Source organism: Babylonia areolata, chromosome 33 (genome assembly GCF_041734735.1).
Source record: "Babylonia areolata isolate BAREFJ2019XMU chromosome 33, ASM4173473v1, whole genome shotgun sequence".
NCBI classification, from domain to species: Eukaryota; Metazoa; Mollusca; class Gastropoda; order Neogastropoda; family Buccinidae; genus Babylonia; species Babylonia areolata.
In genome coordinates this window covers 12,616,536-12,638,740 of record NC_134908.1, presented here as the reverse complement: position 1 = coordinate 12,638,740, position 22,205 = coordinate 12,616,536, and the positions used below count along the sequence as shown (strand labels likewise).

Here is a 22,205-nt window from a genome sequence, read left to right as displayed (position 1 = left end):
TATATCATGGATTCCAACATCATCACCATCATTGCTGTTATTGTTATCAGACCTGTCATTGTTTTGGTCTTCCTCTCTGACCACCCAAGGATTGGTGCAGACTGGGCAGCCTGGATTGGTGTGTTGGGGAGACATGGCATGCTCATCCTCCCTTGCAAAGGAGAAATATCATCATATCTGGTCTTAGTTATCATCATCCTCTCTGACCACAATGAAATAAAACAAAAAACTGTCTCATGTATCCTTCATGCCCTGCTCCCATGGTGACTTCAGTTTGGATTTCTCCTCCACTTCCCCAGCTCCATGCCATTGCAAGGTCATGTCAAAGGTGCTGGTGGATTCATGGGGACCACTGTACTTGGGATGTAGTGACAGTCTCTAATCTAGAGAAGCATTATCCATTCTGTCTCCACAATAAAGCAAATTGTTTTTTAATTTTTTGAGGGGGGTGGGGATGGGGGTGTTTAGTGGTGGTTTCCTAAAACACCAATTAAGCATTCTGAGCAGTTCACTTCAATCCATGTTGCTGATAATGTAACCAACAAAGGAGACTGTATAATCAGGCTGAAAGTAACTCAGGAATGCAGGATTTCCTCTACAAGGTGACCTCATGTTGACATGACAATCACATTTACTGTGGACTGTTGATGCTGATAAAGACACAGAACAAGCCAAGGTGTGGCAAAGCAAGGGTGAATGGAGGTGAGCAGTATTGAGAGCAGGACTCACTTTTAAATAGTATATATTGAGGACCTATCTGAAGACATGCTATATAGTATGCGGACTTACCAGTTGTAAAATTCCTGACACGCTGGACCAGGTTGCCTCCACAATGTGGTCTTCTCCATCCACCATGCCCTGATAACCCTGTGGGTGAAAGTATAACACCAGTAAAAACCCATTTGTTTCCCAGAGAGAGACAATCCATCAGGCAGTAAACAACTGTATCAATTAATCCTTTATCAATGTATACATGTGCAATAAGAAAACATAAATGATGACACACACTTTTACAGATGTTAGATAAAATTATGAAATATGTATGTATGGTGTGTGTCCATTGAGATCGATGATGACCATCGTTGTCATCCAGGTGGGGGATGGGTGGAGGGTGGTGGTGGGGTGGGGGGATGCTCATGAATCTATCTGTGAATGCGCTGATGGCTGAATAGTCCAATCTGTGCACGAAATGTTCGCTGACAGTTGGGGCAGACAAAGACAGGCATATCATTGTCAGGGAGCTTGTTTGCCCGTGACTTTCTGGCCTGCCTCTTCTGAACAGCTGCAGCAGTCCTGTTGGCCTCGCACAACTTGGCGCCTTTGTGCACAGCAGCGCGCCATTTGTCACGGTCCACTGCAGATTCCTCCCAGGAGTCAAGGTTGATATCAAACGCTTTCAGAGAGACTTTCAGAGTATCTCTAAAGCGCTTCTTCTGACCTCCGTGTGATCTTTTCCCTTGTTGCAGCTCGCCATAGAAGAGCCTTTTGGGCAGCCAATGGTCTGGCATGCGCGCCACGTGTCCAGCCCAGCGAAGCTGGGACTGCATCAGGATGGTGAAGATGCTGGGAAGGGTGGCTTTTGCAAGCACCTCTGTGTCTGGGGTCCTGTCTTGCCACTTGATGTTCAATAGCTTCCTGAGGCATGTTGTGTGGAAGTGGTTCAGCTTCTTGGCGTGTCGTTGGTACACTGTCCAAGTTTCGCAGGCGTACAGTAGTGTGGGGAGAACTACTGCTCTGTAGACCTTTAGCTTGGTCTCAAGACCAATGCCTCTTCTGTTCCACACATTTGCATAGTGTCTGCCAAAGGTTGCGCTTGCTCTTGCAATCCTGACGTTCACTTCATCGTCGATGGTCGCATTTCGTGACAGTGTGCTGCCAAGGTATGTGAACCGCTCCACCGCACTGAGTCTCTGACCGTTGACTGTGATGTTGGGCTCAACGTGGGGTTTCCCTGGGGCTGGCTGATGGAGAACTTCAGTTTTCCTCGTGCTAATGGTAAGGCCAAAGTTCCTGCTGGCAATGGCAAACTTGTCAAAGCTGAGTTGCATGTCAGCTTCAGATCCAGCGTTGAGGGCACAATCATCAGCAAACAAAAAGTCTCTGATGATGTCTGTCATGACCTTCGTTTTTGCTTGAAGCCTTCTGAGGTTAAACAGCTCACCATCTGTTCGGTACTTTAGGCCGATTCCAACATCGCCATCTCTGAAGGCATCAGTAAGCATTGCAGAGAACATGAGGCTGAACAGTGTTGGAGCCAGGACACAGCCTCGCTTGACACCATTTGTGACAGGAAAAGGAGCAGATGTTTCGCCATTGTCCTGGACTCGAGCCTGCATGCCTTCATGGAATTGGCTGACCAAGGAAATAAATTTCCGAGGGCATCCGTACTTGGCCATGATTTTCCACAGTCCCTCTCTACTCATGGTGTCGAAGGCCTTAGTGAGGTCGACATAGGTGGAGAACAGATCAGCATTTTGCTCCTGACATTTCTCTTGCAGCTGCCTTGCAGCAAACACCATGTCGGTGGTTCCGCGCTCTTTCTGGAATCCACATTGGCTCTCAGGCAAATGACCTTGGTCAAGGTGTGCTGTGAGGCGGTTTAGTAGGATCCTGGCAAGTATCTTGCCTGCGATGGAGAGCAAGGAAATTCCCCGATGGTAATCACAGGCTTGCCGGTTCCCCTTTCGCTTGTACAAGTGAATGATAGATGCATCTTTGAAATCCTGGGGGATCGTCTCTTCTTTCCACATGAGTGAGTACAGCTGATGGAGCTTCTCAGTCAGCACAGTGCCTCCATCCTTGTAGACCTCTGCTGGTATGGAGTCTGAGCCAGGTGCTTTGCCACTGGATAGCAGACGGATTGCTTTCTGGGTTGGCGGATCGTCTAGTGCTTCGTTGATGGGGACTTGTGGGAGACGGTCTATGGCTTCATCATTTATGGAGGAAGGGCGATTTAGGACACTGTTGAAGTGCTCAGCCCAGCGTTCGAGAATGTTCTCCTCGGTGATCAAGGTATTCCCATCTGCACTGAGGAGGGGGGATGATCCAGAGGATGTGGGGCCATAGATTTCTTTTAAGGCATCATAGAACCTCTTCATATCGTGCCTGTCAGCATATCCCTGGATCTCATCAGCTTTGTCACTCAGCCACTTATCCTGCATCTGACGTAACTTTTGCTGAACAGTCCTGCGAATGGCATTGTACGCATCCTTTTTTTGATGTGGACTTTGGGTTGCTCAGGTAGGCTTGATGCAGACGGCGTTTCTCATCCAGAAGCTGCTTGATTTCATCACAGTTTTCATCAAACCAGTCTTTGTGCTTTCTGGTCATGGGTCCCAGGGTCTCTGAAGCTGTATAGTTCAGCTCGTGCAGGGTCCTCCAGTCAGACTCCACATTCTGGTTGTCCAGAGAGGCGGATTCCAGACGATCTTCCAGCAGCTCCACAAAGGTCTGTTTGATGGTGGTGTTTTTCAGCTTAGCGATGTTGAGCCGTTTTGGAGCCTTCTGGCCTTGGGGGCGTCTCTTGGGTTGGATTCGAATATTCAGCTTCGAGACTACAAGGCGATGGTCTGTCCAACACTCGGCGCCGCACATGGTCTTTGTCACACATACATCTTGCCTATCCCTTTTCCTGACGATGACGTAATCGATGAGATGCCAATGCTTTGAGCGAGGGTGCATCCATGACGTCCTGTTACGGGTAGGGAGGCAGAAAACTGTGTTGGTTATCAGCAGTTCGTGCTCTGCACAGGTCTGAAGCAAAAGCAATCCATTTGGGTTGCTGTGGCCCATGCCATGCTTTCCCATCACTCCATCCCTGGAGATGTAGTCAGAGCCAACTCTAGCACTGAAGTCCCCAAGAATGATGAGCTTGTCTGCTTTCGGGATAGCAGCAATGACAGAGTGAAGGTCCTCACAGAACTTCGCCTTAACTTCATCCGGGTTGGTCATGATTGGGGCGTAGGCACTGACAATGGTGAGGTGCTTCTGGCCCGATGCCAGTGGGAGTTTCATGGTCATAAGCCTGTCGTTGACTCCCTTTGGGATTCCAGCTAGCTTGCTGACAAGTGCTGTTTTTACTGTAAAACCAACGCCAGCCTCACGTCGCTCTTCGCTTCCTCGTCCACTCCAGAAGAAGGTGTAACCAGATCCCCATTCATTGAACTCGCCTTCGCCTGCAAGCCGAGTCTCACTCAAGGCTGCGATGTCGATGTTGTATCTGGCGAGTTCGGATGCAACTAATGCCATTCTCCTTTGGGGTCTGTCCGCGTTATCTCTGTCCAGGAGAGCCCTTATGTTCCAAGCACCCATGGTGAGAGGAACGATCCCTGTTTTTTCCTTTTCTTTCTCTTTGCTTCGACCGCTGGTGTAGGGTCCCCGCTAGCCGCGGTATGCTGGCCAGGGCGATATGGAGCAGGCAATTTTTAGGGCACCTTTTCTAGCCCCTTCCTCATGCCAGGGAGGTGAGCAGTGCATTCCTAAAGAGGGCTGCTCAGACGGCTGCCGAGCTCAATCGCTGCTCCTGTCGATGAAGAACGACCCTATGGCCTGAACCACCTGTGTGCAGGTCTGCAGCTGCGACTGCCAGTGTACCCACACCTGTCGTTTCGTCGCTCGCCTGTCGCCACAGGACTTGGGGGTGATGAAAGGATGAAGGATGAAAGGTCATTAAGGATGACTGATGACTCGCGTGATGAGTTTGTTTAAAGTGAAGAGGAGTTGCGCAACGTCGACCTCACTCTCTCGTCCGGGTTCACCAATTTCCAGTGGCAAGACTAAGTCGAGACGACTGGAGGATGAGCACGGATGCAGTGGATGACCAAGATATCCTTTCGGTGTCTCATCTGGCTCTCTGCACTCCACAGTGCGTTGCTGTAACTGCCTTCCTCTCCGATGAACCAACAGGTTTCTTCCGCAGATTCTGCCGGATCCAGACTGCACATGCATGGGTAGACACACCCCGGGGGCCAACTGTGTATGGCATGCACACAGCACAGTGGAGCTAGATGGCCGTCAGTGGCTCTCCTGAGCTGACGCCCTTTTATGGATCAGTATGTACACATGTACATTATATATATATATATACACACACACACACACATATATATCATACATAAAAACATACATGTATGACTACACACATAATATTCTAGACATCAGGTAAAGTGACAAGTGCAGTAGCGGAGTGGTTAAAGTGTTGGACTTTCAATCTGAGGGTCCTGGGTTCGAATCTCAGTAACGGCGCCTGATGGGTAAAGAGTGGAGATTTTTCTGATTTCCCAGGTCAACATATGTGCAGACCTGATAGTGCCTGAACCCTCTTCGTGTAAATATGCGAGCAGAAGATCAAATACGCACGTTAAAAATCCTGTAATCCATGTCAGCATTCAGTGGGTTATGGAAACAAGAACATACCCAGCATGCAGCACCCCAGAAAATGGAGTTTGGTTGCCTACATGGCAGGGTAAAAACAGTCATACACATAAAAGCCCACTCGTGTACATACAAGTGAACATAGGAGTTGCAGTCCACGAACAAAGAAGAAGAGCAGTAGTACTAGTAGTAACAACTAAATGATGTAAATCCATACATCATTCCTCCAGGCAACACATGCCTAACCACACTGTACAATGTAAAAATCGACATGCAAAACATGCATTCACACACCAACATGACAACTTCCATACATACTCCGCTCAGACACCAAACCAAACGCCAACAGTAATCTATGCATGGACACACACAAAAACATGACGAAACAAAAACATTCAAAATACATACCAAACATCAAAACAGCCAAATTATGCAATCTCACATCATAGCACCATACACCAACACCCAGGGATCGCGCTAGACTTTTTCAAAACGCGTGCAGCTTACGCAAAGTCGGCAAAAAAACGCGTAAGGTAGAATCAGAATTGCGTCAGACCTATGACACTAAATCAAAGGTTTACTCACCTATTTTCACCGCTCACGTCGGCGCTGAAATTCACCGCAAGCCCTGACAATCATATTGAGTCAATTCCGTGACTGAGATACAGTTGAAAACAAAAAAACGCTAGGGCCTAGGCTAGCCGATTAACGTTCAGCAGTCAAACAAGGCTTAACTTTCCCGCTACAGGGTCACACCCTCTAATGACGCCACTCTGTTCCAAAACTCGTCAGCTAAGCAGTGTTGTGTGCGCGCGTACTCTGTTAATTGGCTGTAGCTGTTAAGAGTCATGTAGGCATCTCGCAGTGCTCCGCATGCACAGACACTTTGTCTTGTACCGTCTGATTCAGTATCGCAAACCTAGCTGCCAAGTCAGTCCTAAAGTTGCATTGATGCGGCTTGGAGCAAAAGTTGTTTTGCGTAAGTGTTATGCGTGAGCGCTGTGAAAATGCGTCAGCGAAAATCAAAATGCGTCAAATACGCGAAAAACATGCGTTAACGCGATCCCTGAACACCACAACACTCAAAACCTTAACTAAAAGAAAAATTCTATTATTCAATGATCATTATCAACAACAATTAAGAAACACAAACAACAAACAATAAGAACTTTCATTTCAAGTTATTACTGACCTCTTTAATGAAGTAGACTTTGCATCCCAAGTAGAACCCCATACGCACAACAGCACGTACAGCACCATTCATTCCTGAGAGACAAAAAGAGATAAAAAAAAAATTTACAATTTCTTCACGCACACACACACACACACACGCACACACACACACACACACACACACATGCACCCCCTCCCCCCTCCACATACACACATAATTCATACACAAAATTTAAAAATACCTTCCAAATATCATTTAATCCAGTCAGCTTGATACTGGAAGACAAACTTGTGGGAATGTTAAGAAAATTTGTCAGTAACTGCTGCCAAAAATGCTGAAGCAGGAAGAAGTAATTCAATCTCTTGTTCTATATTTTATTGTTTTACTTTTTTTTTATGTATAGTATATGTAACTTTGTACGTGTGTCTTATCAACCTTGTTTCATCGACATTAAAACTGATTCTGATTCTGATTCACACACACAAACAGCATATATTGACCTGATATATATATATATATATATATATATATACACACACATATATATATCAGGTCAATATATGCTGTTGAGCTGGAAAATCAGAAGAATCACCACCTTTCAACCACCAGGTGCACTAAAATCGAAGATCAAACTCAAATCAAAGATTGAACTCAGGACTCACTGGTGAGAATCCAACATTTTGACCATTCAACCATAACCCAAGTCATCCTGCCACCAAGGGCATCAACATGTGCAGGTACATAAGCGTGTTCACAAACATGTGGCCATGGGCACATGTGTATACATATATGTGTGCGTGTGTGTGTGTGTGTCACTGTGTGAGATAGAGAGAAAGAGTGTGTGTGTGTGTACGTGTGTGCACACGCGGGTGTGCGCACACGCGTGTGCGAGTGCCAATGCACCAGTGTGAGAGAATGTGCACAAGGAATATATATGCATGTGCATCTGCATTAAGTATTGTGTGATAGAATAAGATCATGTTGAGGTGTTTCTGTTCATTGCAAACATGGAATGGTTCTGTATATGTGTATGTATCATTGTACGTGTGTATATGTATGTCTGCATGTATGCATGCATACGCACACACACACACACATATACATATATATGCATGCATGCATATATATATATATATATATATATATATATATATATATATATATATATATGTATATGTATATGTGTGTGTCTGTCAGTTGTCTGTGTGTCTGTGTGCACATGTCTCTCACTAAAGTTTGTCTTTTCTCTTTTGTTTACAAAGCCCATGCTCAAATTTTGTGTGTGCATATGTGTGTGTGTGTGTGTGTGTGTGTGTGTGTGTGTGTGTGTATGCGTATGGGTGTGGTTGTGTTTGTGTTTATGTACATGTGCATGTGCATGTGCATGTATTTGTATTTGTATTTCTGTTTATCACAACAAATTTCTCTGTGTGAAATTCGGGCTGCTCTCCCCAGGAAGAGTGCGTCGCTACACTACAGTGCCACCCATTTTTTGTGTATTTTTTCCTGCGTGCAGGAAAATGTTTGTGTGCATGCGCATGCTGCTGTATGTCTTTGAGCATGTATATTGTGTTTTTATGTGCTTTCAAAGAAATTTTCCTTTTTTTATGAGGACTTAATAAAGTCTGAAATCTGAAGCATGTGCACACACTGTGACACAGTTGAGTGTCTAGGATGAACTTTAATACTTTGTGCATGCACACACAATGCGGAATACAAGTGCATATGCATCAGTTCTGTCATGTGTACATGACTGAAATATCCAAGTAACATGTTGTGTACTTGCATGCATGGCTGTGACTGTGTTCATTCACAGATGTAAATGATATTCTCTTCCAAAACCAAAGTGTACTGATCTTTGCCGAATTTCAGTGGAAGGATACACATTCCCTCACTAAGTGGCATGTTTCATAAGCCACATCCAAAGTTCCACACCAGTGAGCACATGCAAAAATTCATGCCCACACCTCCTATTCTGGCAGAAAGAGCCTGCCAGCCACTGAGTAATCACCAGAAACTTAACTTACACTGGATTTATTTCCCTTGGTAGCAGTCACGTGATTGTGACTGCTACCCTTCACTTCCTTTGTGTGCATACGAAGCACATACCACGTTTCGCATCTTGGCGTGCAAAATAGACGTGTCATCGGATGGAGAACGACAATGGGAAGGGTCAGGACGACGTTCCCGAGCGGGAAAAGGATGCGCAACCAACGTTAAAGGACGTGTTGGACGAAATTCGCACTTTGAGAGTGGACTTTCAAGCTTTAAACCGACGGGTTGCTTTTTTGGAAGCCGGCGAGACCGGAAATGGCTCCCGTGAGGAGAACAATCGAGAACCGCTCAATGCTATCCCCTCCGGATCCCAGCCTGTCTGTGATTCTGACGTGAATGCAGCATACGCTACAGTAAAGGCGTCTGTGCAATCAGTAAGATTGCCACCAGAACTGACATTACCTTCAGAAGCAGGTAACCGTCAAGGCATCAAGAAAACAGACCAACCCCTGTGTAATGTGATTGTCTGCAAAGCCACCGACAGCAGATTCGAGGACTTATTTACTACGCTTTATGCCCATATCAAGTACCTACAGGAAGAACATGCGGCTTTAATTGTGCAGTCGACGTTTGATCCAATAGTCTCCCGGTTTTTCCGGTCTTTGCAACGGGGTTCCACGTTTACCCCTGAAGCCTTGGACAATCTACGAAGTGCAGCGACAATTGCTTCAGTGTACAGACCAGCGACTCAGCAGTCAACCAGTCGTGGAAGAGGACACAGTTTCCGAGAATTTGGCCGCGGTCGCAGAGATTTGTTCGCCCAACAGACATCGAGAGGTTTTCCGAGCAGTCGTGGATACAGGCGTGACACTTCGAACTCAAGCGATCAGTCTTCGAATCAACCGTAGGCCTCGTAGACCACGCGTTCCCCTCGTGCCAACTACACCAGTGAACTAGATCTAGTCAGAGTGACACTGCATGTGTGCCTGCCTTGTGTTTCGCGTTGTTGTGTCTCCCTCTGCGCTTCATTAGGCTGCAGTGTTCTGATTGGATAATGCCTTTGTGTTGGCTCTCGCCTAACGTCTGACGTCACTCTGGTATGTACGCCTTTTTACTCGGAGACTTATGAATGACTATCTACGTGCGTGGAAACGTATCGGTGCAAGTGACATCGTCTTGAGTTGGTTAGAGAATGGAATAAACATACATTTTATAGAGACACCTCAACCATTTGAATTGCCGAATCACAACTGAACTCTGCCGGCACGTTGTTTATAAGACAGGAAATTAAAAGACTCCTGCTAAAAGGCTTTATCAAACAGTGTATGTGCAAACCCAAATACATTTCATCCATAGGCTGTGTACCCAAAAAGAATGACGGGTTTAGGCTCATTATCGACCTCAGACATTTAAACAGTTTTTGTCAAAGAGCTACTTGAAACAAGAAAATATTCGCACTGTTGCTAGCATTGTTGAGTCTCTAGACCATCTGACATCGGTCGATTTAAAAGACGGCTTTTATCATATCAAGTTGCATGTCGATGATCAACAGTTCCTCAGTTTCCAGTTTGAAGGATCTTATTACTCATTTAATCTGTTAACGTTTGGGTTTTGCCTAAGCCCTTATTTTTTTGCAAAAACATTACGTCCTGTTGTTGCTTACCTAAGACAGCTGCGTACACGAGTATCTCTATATGTGGACGACTTTTTTATCTGTGCTAAGTTCAGATACATTACGGACCACACAGATTTGGTCTTACACACACTAGAAGACTTGGGACTTCATGTGAATTACGAAAAGTCTTCCACAAAGCCTTCGCAGCAGCTTGATTACTTAGGCTACTCAATTAATACGTCTGGTCAGTTTCCAGTAATTAAAGCGCACAAGTCAAGAATAACTCGGATTAAGAGACAAATACGCACTGTGTTAAAGCAGGGACGAGCAAGTGCACGTGTTATTGCAAAAGTAGCAGGACTGTGTGTATCTGTGGCATGGGCGGTATCGCCTGGAAAACTGTTTTTGCACCATTTATATAGACTTTTATCTACAAAGGCGTCTTGGTCGGACATTCTCATCTTGAATGACAGTTGTATTCAGGAACTTGAGTGGTGGTTAAATGCTGTAGATGAATGGAATTTTAGAGAAGTCAGGCCCCGCCCCATTGACATACAGTTGGAAACGGACGCGTCCCATCTCGGTTGGGGAGCACGCATTGGAGAGCTTGAAGCGAAGGGGGACTGGAACAGTAGAGTTTCATGTCAGTCATCCAATTACAGGGAGCTACTAGCCATTTTGCTCGCCCTCATTGCATTCAAGTCAATGCTACAGGGATTGCATGTTCAGATTTTATCAGACAATGTGACCACTGGGGCATACGTCAACAACAAAGGGGGTCCTGTTCCCAGTCTATCCAAAATAGCAATAGCAATCTGGGGTGTGGCAGAAAACAATGGAATCTTAGTCTCCTGCAAACATATTGCAGGAGTGGACCATACGGTGGCAGATACACTCAGTCGATCACCCGATCCACACAATTGGATGCTTCATCAAGATTGTTTCAGTTACTGGAACACAGGTGGGGTCCACACACAATAGACCGTTTTGCTACATTTCAAAACGCTCAGCTACTCAGGTTCAACTCTCGTTACTGGGAACCACTGTCAGAGGCAGTGGACGCTTTGGCACAGAATTGGCATCACGAAAACAATTTTATAAACCCTCCTTGGGCGTTACTTCCTCAGATCATAGACAAAATCATCAAAGAGAAAGCACTGGCCACACTGATTGCTCCAATCTGGCCAAGTCAACCCTGGTTCTACAAGCTGACGGCCATAGCAGTCACAGAACCAGTGATATTACCACGTCACAAAAACGCTCTGTGTTTCATGGGAGTGGGAGTCGAACCCAAAAGAAACAAGGGGTGGAACATAGCAGCTTGGAGAGTGTGTGGAGCGCTTGTCTAACTCAGCTGGGGTGGTCAGAAAGGGCTATCGAACAGTCTAGGCTAGCTCTTGCAGCGTCCACACGTCTAGGATATGACAGGGTGTTAGACAGGTGTAAAACATACACAGACAACACCAACACACCTTTTCCTCCCATACATACATGCTTTTTAGCGGATTTCATGTGTACTCTCTGTGACGAATCTGACAGACCCAGATTGGTTTTGAACACAGCCTTGGCAGCGTTAAGTCACATGTACAGAGCCTTAGGCTTAAAAGATTTGACAAAGAACACTCATATAGTGAGACTGACCACGGCTCTGGTCAAGTCTCAAACCGTTAGGCCAATGAAAAAATCAACAGTTTTGCCCGTGGATAAATTTGTCAAGATGTTTCACTCTTGGGGGGGAAACGATACACTGTCGTTAAAACAGTTAAGGCTGAAAGCTATAACACTCCTAGCATTGGCCTTGATGCTACGCCTGTCAGACGTGGCACCTAAGGCAACTGTCTACAATCCAACAACAGGTGACATACAGTCTGTTCTGTTCACCACAGACATGCTAGAGTTTACTGCACAAGGGGTCAAGGTCACATTTTTTGGAATCAAAAACGATACTCAGAGGTCAGGGTTTCAGGTCTTTCTGCCACGCCACACCAACCCTATTGTAGACCCTGTGCACACACTGTCTGATTACTTGGCACGCACAGAGAGCGTCAGGTCTGATTCAGCCGTTTTCTTGTCCCTTAAACATCCATATAAGGCAATTTCTTCCACAGCCATGGGAAAAGTGCTTGAAGAGAGTATTCACCTTGCCGGTCTGTCTCAGCAGGGTTTTTCGGCCAAGTCATTTCGGCCGACAGGGGCCACACTGGCCATTCAGAGTGGTATGGATCCTCACACTGTACAAAAAATGGGAAGGTGGAAAAGCACAGATGTTTTCTACCAACATTACGTACACTCTCAGACACCTGACAATTTTGCTTCCAGTGTATTGCAGGGATAAACACAAGTTGACAAACAAACTGTTTTTGTATATTGTTATTACAATCTTTATTTACGCTTTTTCTTCATACTTGGTACTCCCCGACGTTCTTATGTCGTCTAGTTCTATGGCTGAAACGCCAGTACTTCATGTTTTCAAGATTTTCTTTAAATTCCTTCTTCTTTTTTTTCGTTAACACGCAGGGATGGAAGGATATTATAGTGCTGTACCCATAGTTGAATGTTACTCAATTTCTTAAGCCTGTGTTTGGCTGTTGCTTTATAATAAGTACTCGGGAATAGGCTATGTTAATAAAAATGTTTAGTTTAAAGTTTTTATTTTTGTGTTTGTTAATTTTCTGGGTGATGTATGTTTGCTAAAAGAGTAATCACCAGAAACTTAACTTACACTGGATTTATTTCCCTTGGTAGCAGTCACGTGATTGTGACTGCTACCCTTCACTTCCTTTGTGTGCATAAGGTATTTGGAAAATGTGCGATGTAGAAGATAGGCCGTACTTTACCAGAAATATGGGCCATTATGTGTGTATGGTGTGTGCTTGGTATGATGCAAAGGATAAGGCTATGTTAATAAAAACGTTTAGTTTAAAGTTTTTATTTTTGTGTTTGTTAATTTTCTGGGTGATGTATGTTTGCTAAAACAAAATGTTACTGATGCTTTCACCACTGTCTGCCACTGAACCTGAAGCTGACCCAGCCTGTTCCAGGTGCTACAGAGACAGCGCAATGTGCTGCTTGCTGACACCACCTGGTTGAGTCCCGCATCTTTAAAAGTTCACATACAGGAGAACCATTCTACATCAGGCAAAGATGTACCTGTGACAGCAGGAACATTATAATATCTTCTGTTCTGTGACTTCTGTGAATATCAGCAATACGTGGGTCAGACCCATAATTTACTTAGGGACAGACTGTACCAGCACAGATCAGAAATATGTTTGAACAATGAGACAAAGCGCACCTGGGTCACCATGCACTTCCACAAGCCTGGCCACATGCAGGACAACATGCAGGTCATGGCCATTGAACAAGTGCATGTAAAAACTAAACAAGCAAGGCTGAAAAAGGAACATTTCTTGGTGGCAAAGCTGTGGATAGTCCACCCTTTTGGCCCCAACACACTACAGCTGGATGTCTGACTTAATTTTGACACGAAAACTATGTTTGACATTGATGATGAGTAAGTTCCAGACATAGAACAGTGTGAATGCTAGCTTATGTGACAACAACTACGGCTACTATTACAACTACTACTGCTACTACCACCACGATGACAATTACTACTACTTCCACCACCACCACCCAGGGATCAGGTTCGACATCGGTCATCGGTCATTGACGCATTTAATTTTGAAATGACCTATTGTTTTTCAAGTTGCAAGGTCACATGACTTATTGTTTTTATGACCAGTCGGTCAACCAAAGTAACCATCTCTCTCTCTCTCTCTCTCTCTCTCTCTCTTTAACGATCGCGATCGCTTTGTCGTCTGCTCCTACAGGAAATGACTATAAACTGGTTTATTAAAATACGGATCCGTGACGAAACGAAATCCGAAACGAATCTTTATCGCTGCCTTTTCTAGTCAACACAGAAGACCAGAACATTGCATTTTCTTGTCAGAAATCAATGACATTCTTAACTTCTTTTTTTTCTAGTCAATGAATGACCAGAATGGCCAATGTATTACATTTTCCTTTCATTTGTGCAATTTTAAAGTTTGAAAAAGCCCGGGACGGGTGATATTTGACCTATTGATTTTCAAAATGACCTATTGATTTTATGTTCTTCCGGTCATATGACCTATTGTCTATTGAACCCAACCTGATCTCTGACCACCACAACTATCACTACTACTGCCACTTCCATGACTATTACAGCAACAACAACAACCACTAGTACTACTACGACAATGATGGCGATGATGATGATGACAACTATTATTACTACTACTGGTTGTGGATGTGGAAGTGGCATTGGTACCAGTAATGGTGAAGGGTATCCTACTTATTTTATTTTATTCAGTTGTTTATTTTCTTTTATTTCATTTAGTTGGGGGTTTTTATCATTTATTCATATTACATGTAAATTTCACCTCTTTCCATTTCTTCCTCTCCATCAGTACCTTTCTTAGATCCCTCTTATTTTGTAACGCAACCCTTTTTTTTTTTTCATTCATTTGTTTTCAATTCTATTTATTACTTGTTATTTTGTAGTTTTTTGCAACTACTTTTGGCCCCTATTCTGTGGGACAGGACAAAACAAAATTCCACTTCACTCCATGTATATATAGAGAGATAAATAGATATACAGATTGATAGATAGATTGATAAAAAGATTATAAATGGGTGGCCTGACTAAATGTGTTGGGTTACGCTGCTTGTCAGGCATCTGATTAGCTGATGTGGTGTTGCACACATATGGAATTGTCTGAACGCAGTGATACCTCCCTGAAAAACTGAAGTGAACAGTGGCGCTGCACTGTGGTGGCATACTCTACCCTGGGGAGCAGCTCAAATTTCACACGATTAAATCTGTTGTGACAACAAAGTAATACAGTACAATGTATTTGTTCTCTTTTGCTTTCTGGTTTTCTGAATACTGGGTGTTATATATAAGTATATGCTGATCTGATTAATGTAAAATCTTGTCTTTTTTTCTGATCTCAAAACTGAATAAAGTAAGCTTTAGAAACAAAAAGTCTGAACTTCAAGCCCAGACCTCATGGTAGTCCTGCAAGATTCTCACAGTCACTGGGCAATATTTCTTTTTTCTCCCCCTAGCCCCCAACCATGAAGGATAGATAGGTCTGCCATGAATGTGACTTTGTGAGCAATCAGGATTCAGCATTCAGTATTGGGCATGCTCACACCTTGCATGCAACTACTGGCTTTGGCACAGTGCCATGCAGTTTTGTCTTCAGGTTGTTGTGCAATGCCTGTAATGTTAACTCTTTTCCTTTCCCTTTATACCATGTCTTGGGGCTACACAGTACCTTGTTTGTGCTGTGAGGGACTGTTAGACAAAGTTTGTGTGTGTGTGTGTATACAGTGTGTGTGTGTACATGCGTGTTTGTGTGCATGTGTGTGTGCGCACACACATGCACACATACATGAATGTGTGCTTGCATGTCATAAGTGTGTGTTTACTATGTTTTCCAGCAGGTTCACATAAATGTAAGGTCTCTACACGTTTGTGTGTGTGTATGTGTGTGTGTGTGTAGAGACATGAAGTGGAAGGCAAAAGGGAAGGTTGGAAAAAAGGATTTATGTCTAAAGGCACAGGAATCTCCCAAAGCTGGGTCATAAATCTTCAGTGAACAAAACAATAAAATAAAATAAAAATGCCAGACTTTATGAAACCACCTGAAGCACTGTACTGCTCACGCTCACAGTGTCCATTTCCTAGCAGAGACAACCTTCCTCATCACACAGGCGCATGCATACACACACACGACATTGTATTGCACTGGTCTTTTTCGTGAGAACAGATTTGTCTGAGTGAAATTTGGGCTGTTCTCCCAAGGAAGAGCGTGTCACTACACTGTGAGCACCACCCATTTTTAAATATTTTTTCCTGTGTGCAGGTTTATTTGTTTTTCCTGTCGAAGTGGATTTTTCTACAGAATTTTGCCATGGACAAACCTTTTGTTGCAATGGGTTCTTTTACATGCACTAAGTGCATGCTGCACACGGGACCTCAGTTTATCGTCTCATCCAAATGACTAGCATCCAGACCATCACTCAAGGTCTAGTGGAGGGGGAGAAAATATAGCTGACTGTACCATGATTCGAACCAGTGCACTCAGATTCTCTCGCTTTCTAGGCGGACACGTTACCTCTAGGCCATCACTCCTCTTCTCTGTTAAACCACTCCTCCATTCCCACCAGTTTTTCCTCCAACCTTATCTTTTTAATCCTTTGAGCCCTGACCACCACTTTACCGGTGGTGGGGAGGGGTGGCATAATGCCTGGCTACCTGTTGAGTGGTGCGTAAACACTTGTGTCGTGTTTTGCTATTGGTTGACTTATATTGAAGAGCCAATCAGAAAAACCGTAATATTCCGAAACCAGCGAACGCAGTACCAACATTGCCCACCCCCTCACTGTGTTTTGTGCATGTGCTTTGGATAAAAAAGATCGATTTCTACCATGAAGGGTGCAGAGTCTCAACTTGACACGCCTCCTTTGATCAACTGATTCTGCAGGCTCAGATTCATTTTCAACATCACTATCTGTAGCAAAATCATCTGATTCGAATTCCACTTCACTATCAGAGTAATCACTGTCATACTCTACTTCCGATAAATCATCAAGCATATCAATAACTTGCTGCGTTGTGTACAGTTGTTTTCTCGCATGTTTTGTCCCTGATTTCTGCCCTGACAGGCCAGGTTGAGACTGCACGCTTCAAGTGTTTACGCACCGCTGAACCGGTGGCCGGGCATTATGTCATTTTTCTCTGCCACCGGTAAAGCAGTGGTTAGGGCTCAAAGGGTTTAATACCAATTATTTGCAAATTTTGGCACAGGAGCTCAGGCAGAAGGGTTAAAATTGCTCAGGAACTCAGGGCTCAAAGGGTTAAGTCACATTTCACTAAGCATGAACAGATTTAGCATCCAAGATTTAAAGCACAGTAATCTCAAAGAGAAACAAAGTGAAAAGCCCTTTAAAAGCTTTATGAACAACCTCCAACACATACATGCATGCACACAACACTCATGTTCACGCACACACAACACATGTGCACATGTACATACATCAGCACACACATACACATGTACACACACACACACACACTGATATCATTTATGTTATATTGTATGATCTACCTTTGTCTCATTCCACAGGCGTTTCTTGTTCAATTGTTGAAGCCTTTTAATCAGACCCCAACTTTCCTCTCCAACCCACTTCTCCCCATCTTCTCACCTTCCCTCCACACTCTTCTCTTTGCTGCAGTTCATTCTTCAATCATTAATGTTAGGCCCACCCTGCACTCCCTCCCTCCTCCATCCATTCCTTTGTCTTGGGTCAGTGAGTTTGCCCCAGTTGCATTGTCCAGCTCTTTGTTACTGTGCAGTAATCAGTTTGCTGGTACAATGTGGCATGGTGAATGCAATAAGCAACATGCTAATATGTTCTTTAGATCTGGCAAAAGAGATCTAGCGTTGACTGCCTTTGCTTGTTCCTCTCCTCCAACAGCTCCCTTGTAGTTTCCCCTTCCCCGCAATCCTACCCTGTGATGCATGGATTGTTCAGTTGTTGTCCTTTGATTCAGATGTTGGCATGTCAGAAAATTATAATGATAGGGACTCAGACCAGATGAATCCCTGCAAACGATCTATTTGTCCAACTGACTACACACATGACTGGGTAGATGACTAAAGCTTTAGTGTCTGGGACTGGCAGAAATTTATGCTAAATTTTTGTTTGGGTCATGCGTTATAATCCCCCCTTCCCCCACCCCCACCCCCCTTTAAATCTCCCTCCACTCTCCTTGTCAAGCAATGGTTAATTAGATTTCTTGTCAGAGTGCATACAAATGGCTTCTGAAGTAGGCAATTTACAGCAAATCAATGTGTCAGTCCATTACTGACATGTCACTAGGACAGGCCCAGATTGGTCAATTTGGTTTAAGCAATTGGGAGTGCTGTGATTTGTAATTGATAATGATATGCACACTATATAGGGAGGAAGTAATAAAACTCCAGTATACACCTTGTTCTTGTTTCCCCAGAAGAAAATGGAATCTAGCACAGGTTGAATGATGAAAAGGCGCATGGGAATCCTTGATTGTATTTTGGCTATGCACTGCTTGGTTTTGCTTTGTGTTGCTTGGTTCTGCTTTGTGCTGCTTAGGTCTGCTTTGTTTTAGTAAACCCTATAAAAACCACACCATGTGGTCCTGCTCTCAGTTGAGGAGAGAGTGGCATCACTGACAGCAGCAGCAAGTAAAATATTTAGACTTTAAGCAGCACACAGCCCAGTACCAAAGCCCGCAAGACAATACCCAGGTCTCCATGGAGAGGTATGTCACACCTACACTGTCAGAGCTTTTCTGGTGTGCTTGGACAGATGTCAGCTGGGGACTTCATCATAGAGGTAAAGAGAGTCCTGGCTGCATACCCCAAGTGAGGCAAGGCAGCTACATTTTTTTTTCTTTTCTTTTTTTTTTCTTTTTTTTTTGCTGCCCCAACATCTGCACTGTTTCAGTGGCATTACTCCACGCCGTAGTGAGGCAGGAGCGATGAACCACCTGTATCCAAGCAAGGGATGAAGCCCTGAGGTTGTGGAGAGAGCTGGAAGAGGACCAGCAACAACAACAGCCTAGAAGGCAAACTATTGTTGTTGGAAGAAAGTGTTATGTCCATGCACAGATGCAGGGGATATTTCAAGGATCATTCAATCAAAGAGATGAGGTTGTAACAGAGAAAAGGGCTTTGGGTAGAAAGGAAAGGGGAGAAAATTAGGAAAGGACAGTTGGCAGTGAAGCATAGGATTTCCCCAAACCACAAGATAGGTATGAATTCCAACAATGAAATGCACAGAGACGTTTCCAGTGGTCTCAAGGGGCAGGGCTGAGGCCGAAAGAAGAACCCAAGGTACACTGTGAACCAAGGTAAACTGTATCTGTTTCTGTGCCTTTTGTTTCTGCTGCCTGACTAAGTAGATTTATCTATACACACACACATCTGGGCATAAGAAGCAGTTCAATCTCTTAGTGCAAAAGTTAAAAATTGGCTAGTGTTAGGCCATATCCTGAATTTAGGATGCTAAAGTGGGACGGAGTGAATCCCACTTTAGCTTTCTAAATTACTGAGCTGAATTTAGGATGTTAAAATGCGAGTTTACGGGCCAGTATTTGAAGGCAAACATTATAACATACCAGTTTTCTCGTAAAGCTCGTTGTGTGCACTTTTATGTACAATAATCAATATAAACGAAAATAAAATAATATGTTTAGATATTCAACTGTGGTCAGTAGTCTACGATCTAACTTTGATTCACGAAAACCAACAATATGTGTGTATAGTGTTTACGTTCAGCTGAGGGGGTGAGTGCTGTTTAAAAGCCATCCGCGAACGTCCAATTAGACATAACGAATACCGAATATGAGAGCACAAACCTTGAGAATCTCCACCACTGGTGAAAACACCAATGACATTGCCGGACCAAGCACCAGGAGAAATCACATGTCCTTCTCTTCCTGGAGTAGCCATGACGCTCTCTCTTCTCGTAAACTCTTCCCTCCGACTATGATCTTGTGATGGAGCAGCCATTTTTGCAAATATCACTCCAACTGTTAGGTATGATCATACAAATACTGCAAAGAAAGGCGTCTGCAATATGCCCCTCCGACGCTGTGACCTTGACCCAAAGTCCTTGAACTACAGCCTTGTTCCGGTGTCCTCGGGAGCTGGGTGAACACGTCTTTGTGTGTGTGTGTGTGTGTGTGTGTGTGTGTTCAGGATCAACAGAAGCAAGATCGTCTGTTGTCTGTTATGATTTTTTCTCATAAGAAGTCAAGAGTTTGTCTGTTTCAGTGATTGGGAAATGAGGGAAGTGGAGAAGTCGGACTTTCGTGGACCGAACCAATGGCCGCGCAGCTGACGCCACGCAGCCGCCATGTCAGTGCTCCCGGGCTGCGCGGGCGCGCTTCTTTGGTTTAAAGTCTTTTCACTGTTTACTGATATTTAAAGAAACAAAAAGTAAGTATCTGCGTATGGGAGATGAGGGCCGGAGTGGGGTACATGGGAAGAGATGGTGGGATGACTGAAGTGACAGAGTAGTGGAAAGAAAAGAGCTAGAAAGGACTGGACTAACTCAATGGATTATAACAGTAAATTAAAATCCATGTAACCGTAAAAAGCATGCTTATGATAACAGATAACAACTGGACTTTGATTCAAACATTCAGATTTTTTCTTTTTTAAGTGATAAATATTATTCAAAACATCTCCAAAGGACAAATATGTGTACAGTGGAAACTGGTCAGCTAGATTTTGAAAGATCAGTTGTCTTGCTTTTGGAAACTGGACAAGTATGTGGTAGACATATACTTCTTTTCCGCATAGACATTGTAAACTTTTGGAAAATTTAGTTTGAAGGGCATTTAACTGGAATCGATAAATCAAACTTCTAACTGGTCATGACTAGGAGACAGATGTGTTTCGTGTGTATGTGTGTGTGTGTGTGTGTGTGTGTGTGTGTCTGTGTGTGTGTGTGTGTGTGTGTATTCTTCCTGCAGTTTTGTGTGTGTGTGTGTGTGTGTGTGTGTGTGTGTGTGTTCGGGATGCTTAGGATGGGTAGAAGTTATCTCTCTGCATGTTCACAAGCCAGTGTTACAGTCGTTCAGGCTGTTTATGGGGAAATCTGAGGGTGGTGGAGAATTAAGAAGAAGAAGAGAAGAAGAAATTGCAAGTGCGTCCGTGCATATACACATTTGCTTGTACATAGAGCACAAACAAATACGCACACAAACGCATGGCATTCATGCAGAAACAGATACAGGCACACAAAAACATATGCAGACACACAGACACAGATATACACACATGCACGCCCACGTGAGTGTAAATGCATTTTTCTTGCAGTGCACAATTATTTTAATTGATAGATTAGGTGATTTTTTTTCTATCACTTGATATTATTTTTCTTTTCTATCACTTCTAAAAACTTTTCCCTGTCTTGGACGGTGATATTTATGTGAAAAGAAAAGTGCACACACATATTATCTATCTATCTATTTATCTATTTACCTTATACATATACATACATTATACACAGCTGATAGAAGTGCAAAGCTGACAACATGGTAAACACAAGAGTAACAACAAAATAAGCCTAGGAGTTACATTGTCATAAGAAGAAAAGGAAGACGAAAACACACAAAGTAGACTTACACAGTAGGATGACACACGAGCAACTGCTAATTAAACCAAGAGCAGTGACACTACTAAAACTATGATGATGCTGTTGATGATGATAATAATAATAATGATAGTAATAATAATAATAATATGAAGAAGAGGAAGAAGAAAAATACTTTGAAATTCGCAGAATTACATCCATCTCCTGACTGAAAATGCAACCAAAACTCTCTGTGTGTGTGTGCTGTCCCGACTGGATTATTGTAATTCCCTGCTTGTCGGTTCACCCAGCTACCTCATTGCTAGGCTTCAGAAAGTCTTGTCTTTCGTTCCTGTAACTTTGATCACGTCTCTCCTCTTCTTCATGCTTTACATTGGCTCCCAGTACAAGAAAGTATTATTTACAAAGTCGTCCCTCTTTGTTTCAAGTCCATTGAAGCTACTGGTCCACAGTATATTTCTGACCTCATTCATCCTTACATATCCTCACGCCATCTCCGCTCTTTTTGTGACACCCGCATGCTTAGGATCCCACCTGCTCGAACCAAAACATATGGCCGATGCAGTTTTTCATACCAAGCCCCCATTGTTTGGAATCAACTTCCTCAGCCTCTCTGTCACTCATCTTCGCTGCAATCTTTCAGATTCGGTCTGAATACCCACCTTTTCCCCTCCTGAACAATTCTCAACAGCTCATCCCTTTACAGTATGAACGAAAATGACTATATATTAGTAAGTTAGTGAGTTTTTGCTGGTTTCAGAATATGTTGGTTGTATTTTCAGTTTGGTTGGGAGGGGGGATGAATAATTTTTAATAATGTTTGGTATCTTGTGTTCAATTTTTCCG

The 22,205-nt window shown here is 43.7% G+C and overlaps 1 protein-coding gene across 8 annotated transcripts in view; it reads right to left on the bottom strand.

Moving 5' to 3' along the window:
- The window catches only part of LOC143277158 (ATP-dependent 6-phosphofructokinase-like), a 193,925-nt gene extending 173,752 nt beyond the window's left edge, over window positions 1-20,173 (bottom strand). For 4 of the 8 annotated variants that reach the window (XM_076581921.1, XM_076581919.1, XM_076581920.1 and 1 more), the window contains exons 1-3: window positions 19,615-20,172; window positions 6,566-6,639; window positions 790-867 (exon numbers count right to left, since the gene is read on the bottom strand). In XM_076581921.1, the coding sequence (XP_076438036.1) occupies window positions 790-867; window positions 6,566-6,639; window positions 19,615-19,768 (306 nt within the window). In that variant the 5' untranslated portion in view covers window positions 19,769-20,172. Of the gene's footprint in view, window positions 1-789; window positions 868-6,565; window positions 6,640-19,614 lie in introns of all 8 variants that reach the window. The other 4 variants (XR_013053689.1, XM_076581916.1, XM_076581917.1 and 1 more) reach the window with 2 other exon arrangements.
- Window positions 20,174-22,205: the final 2,032 nt, after the last annotated feature.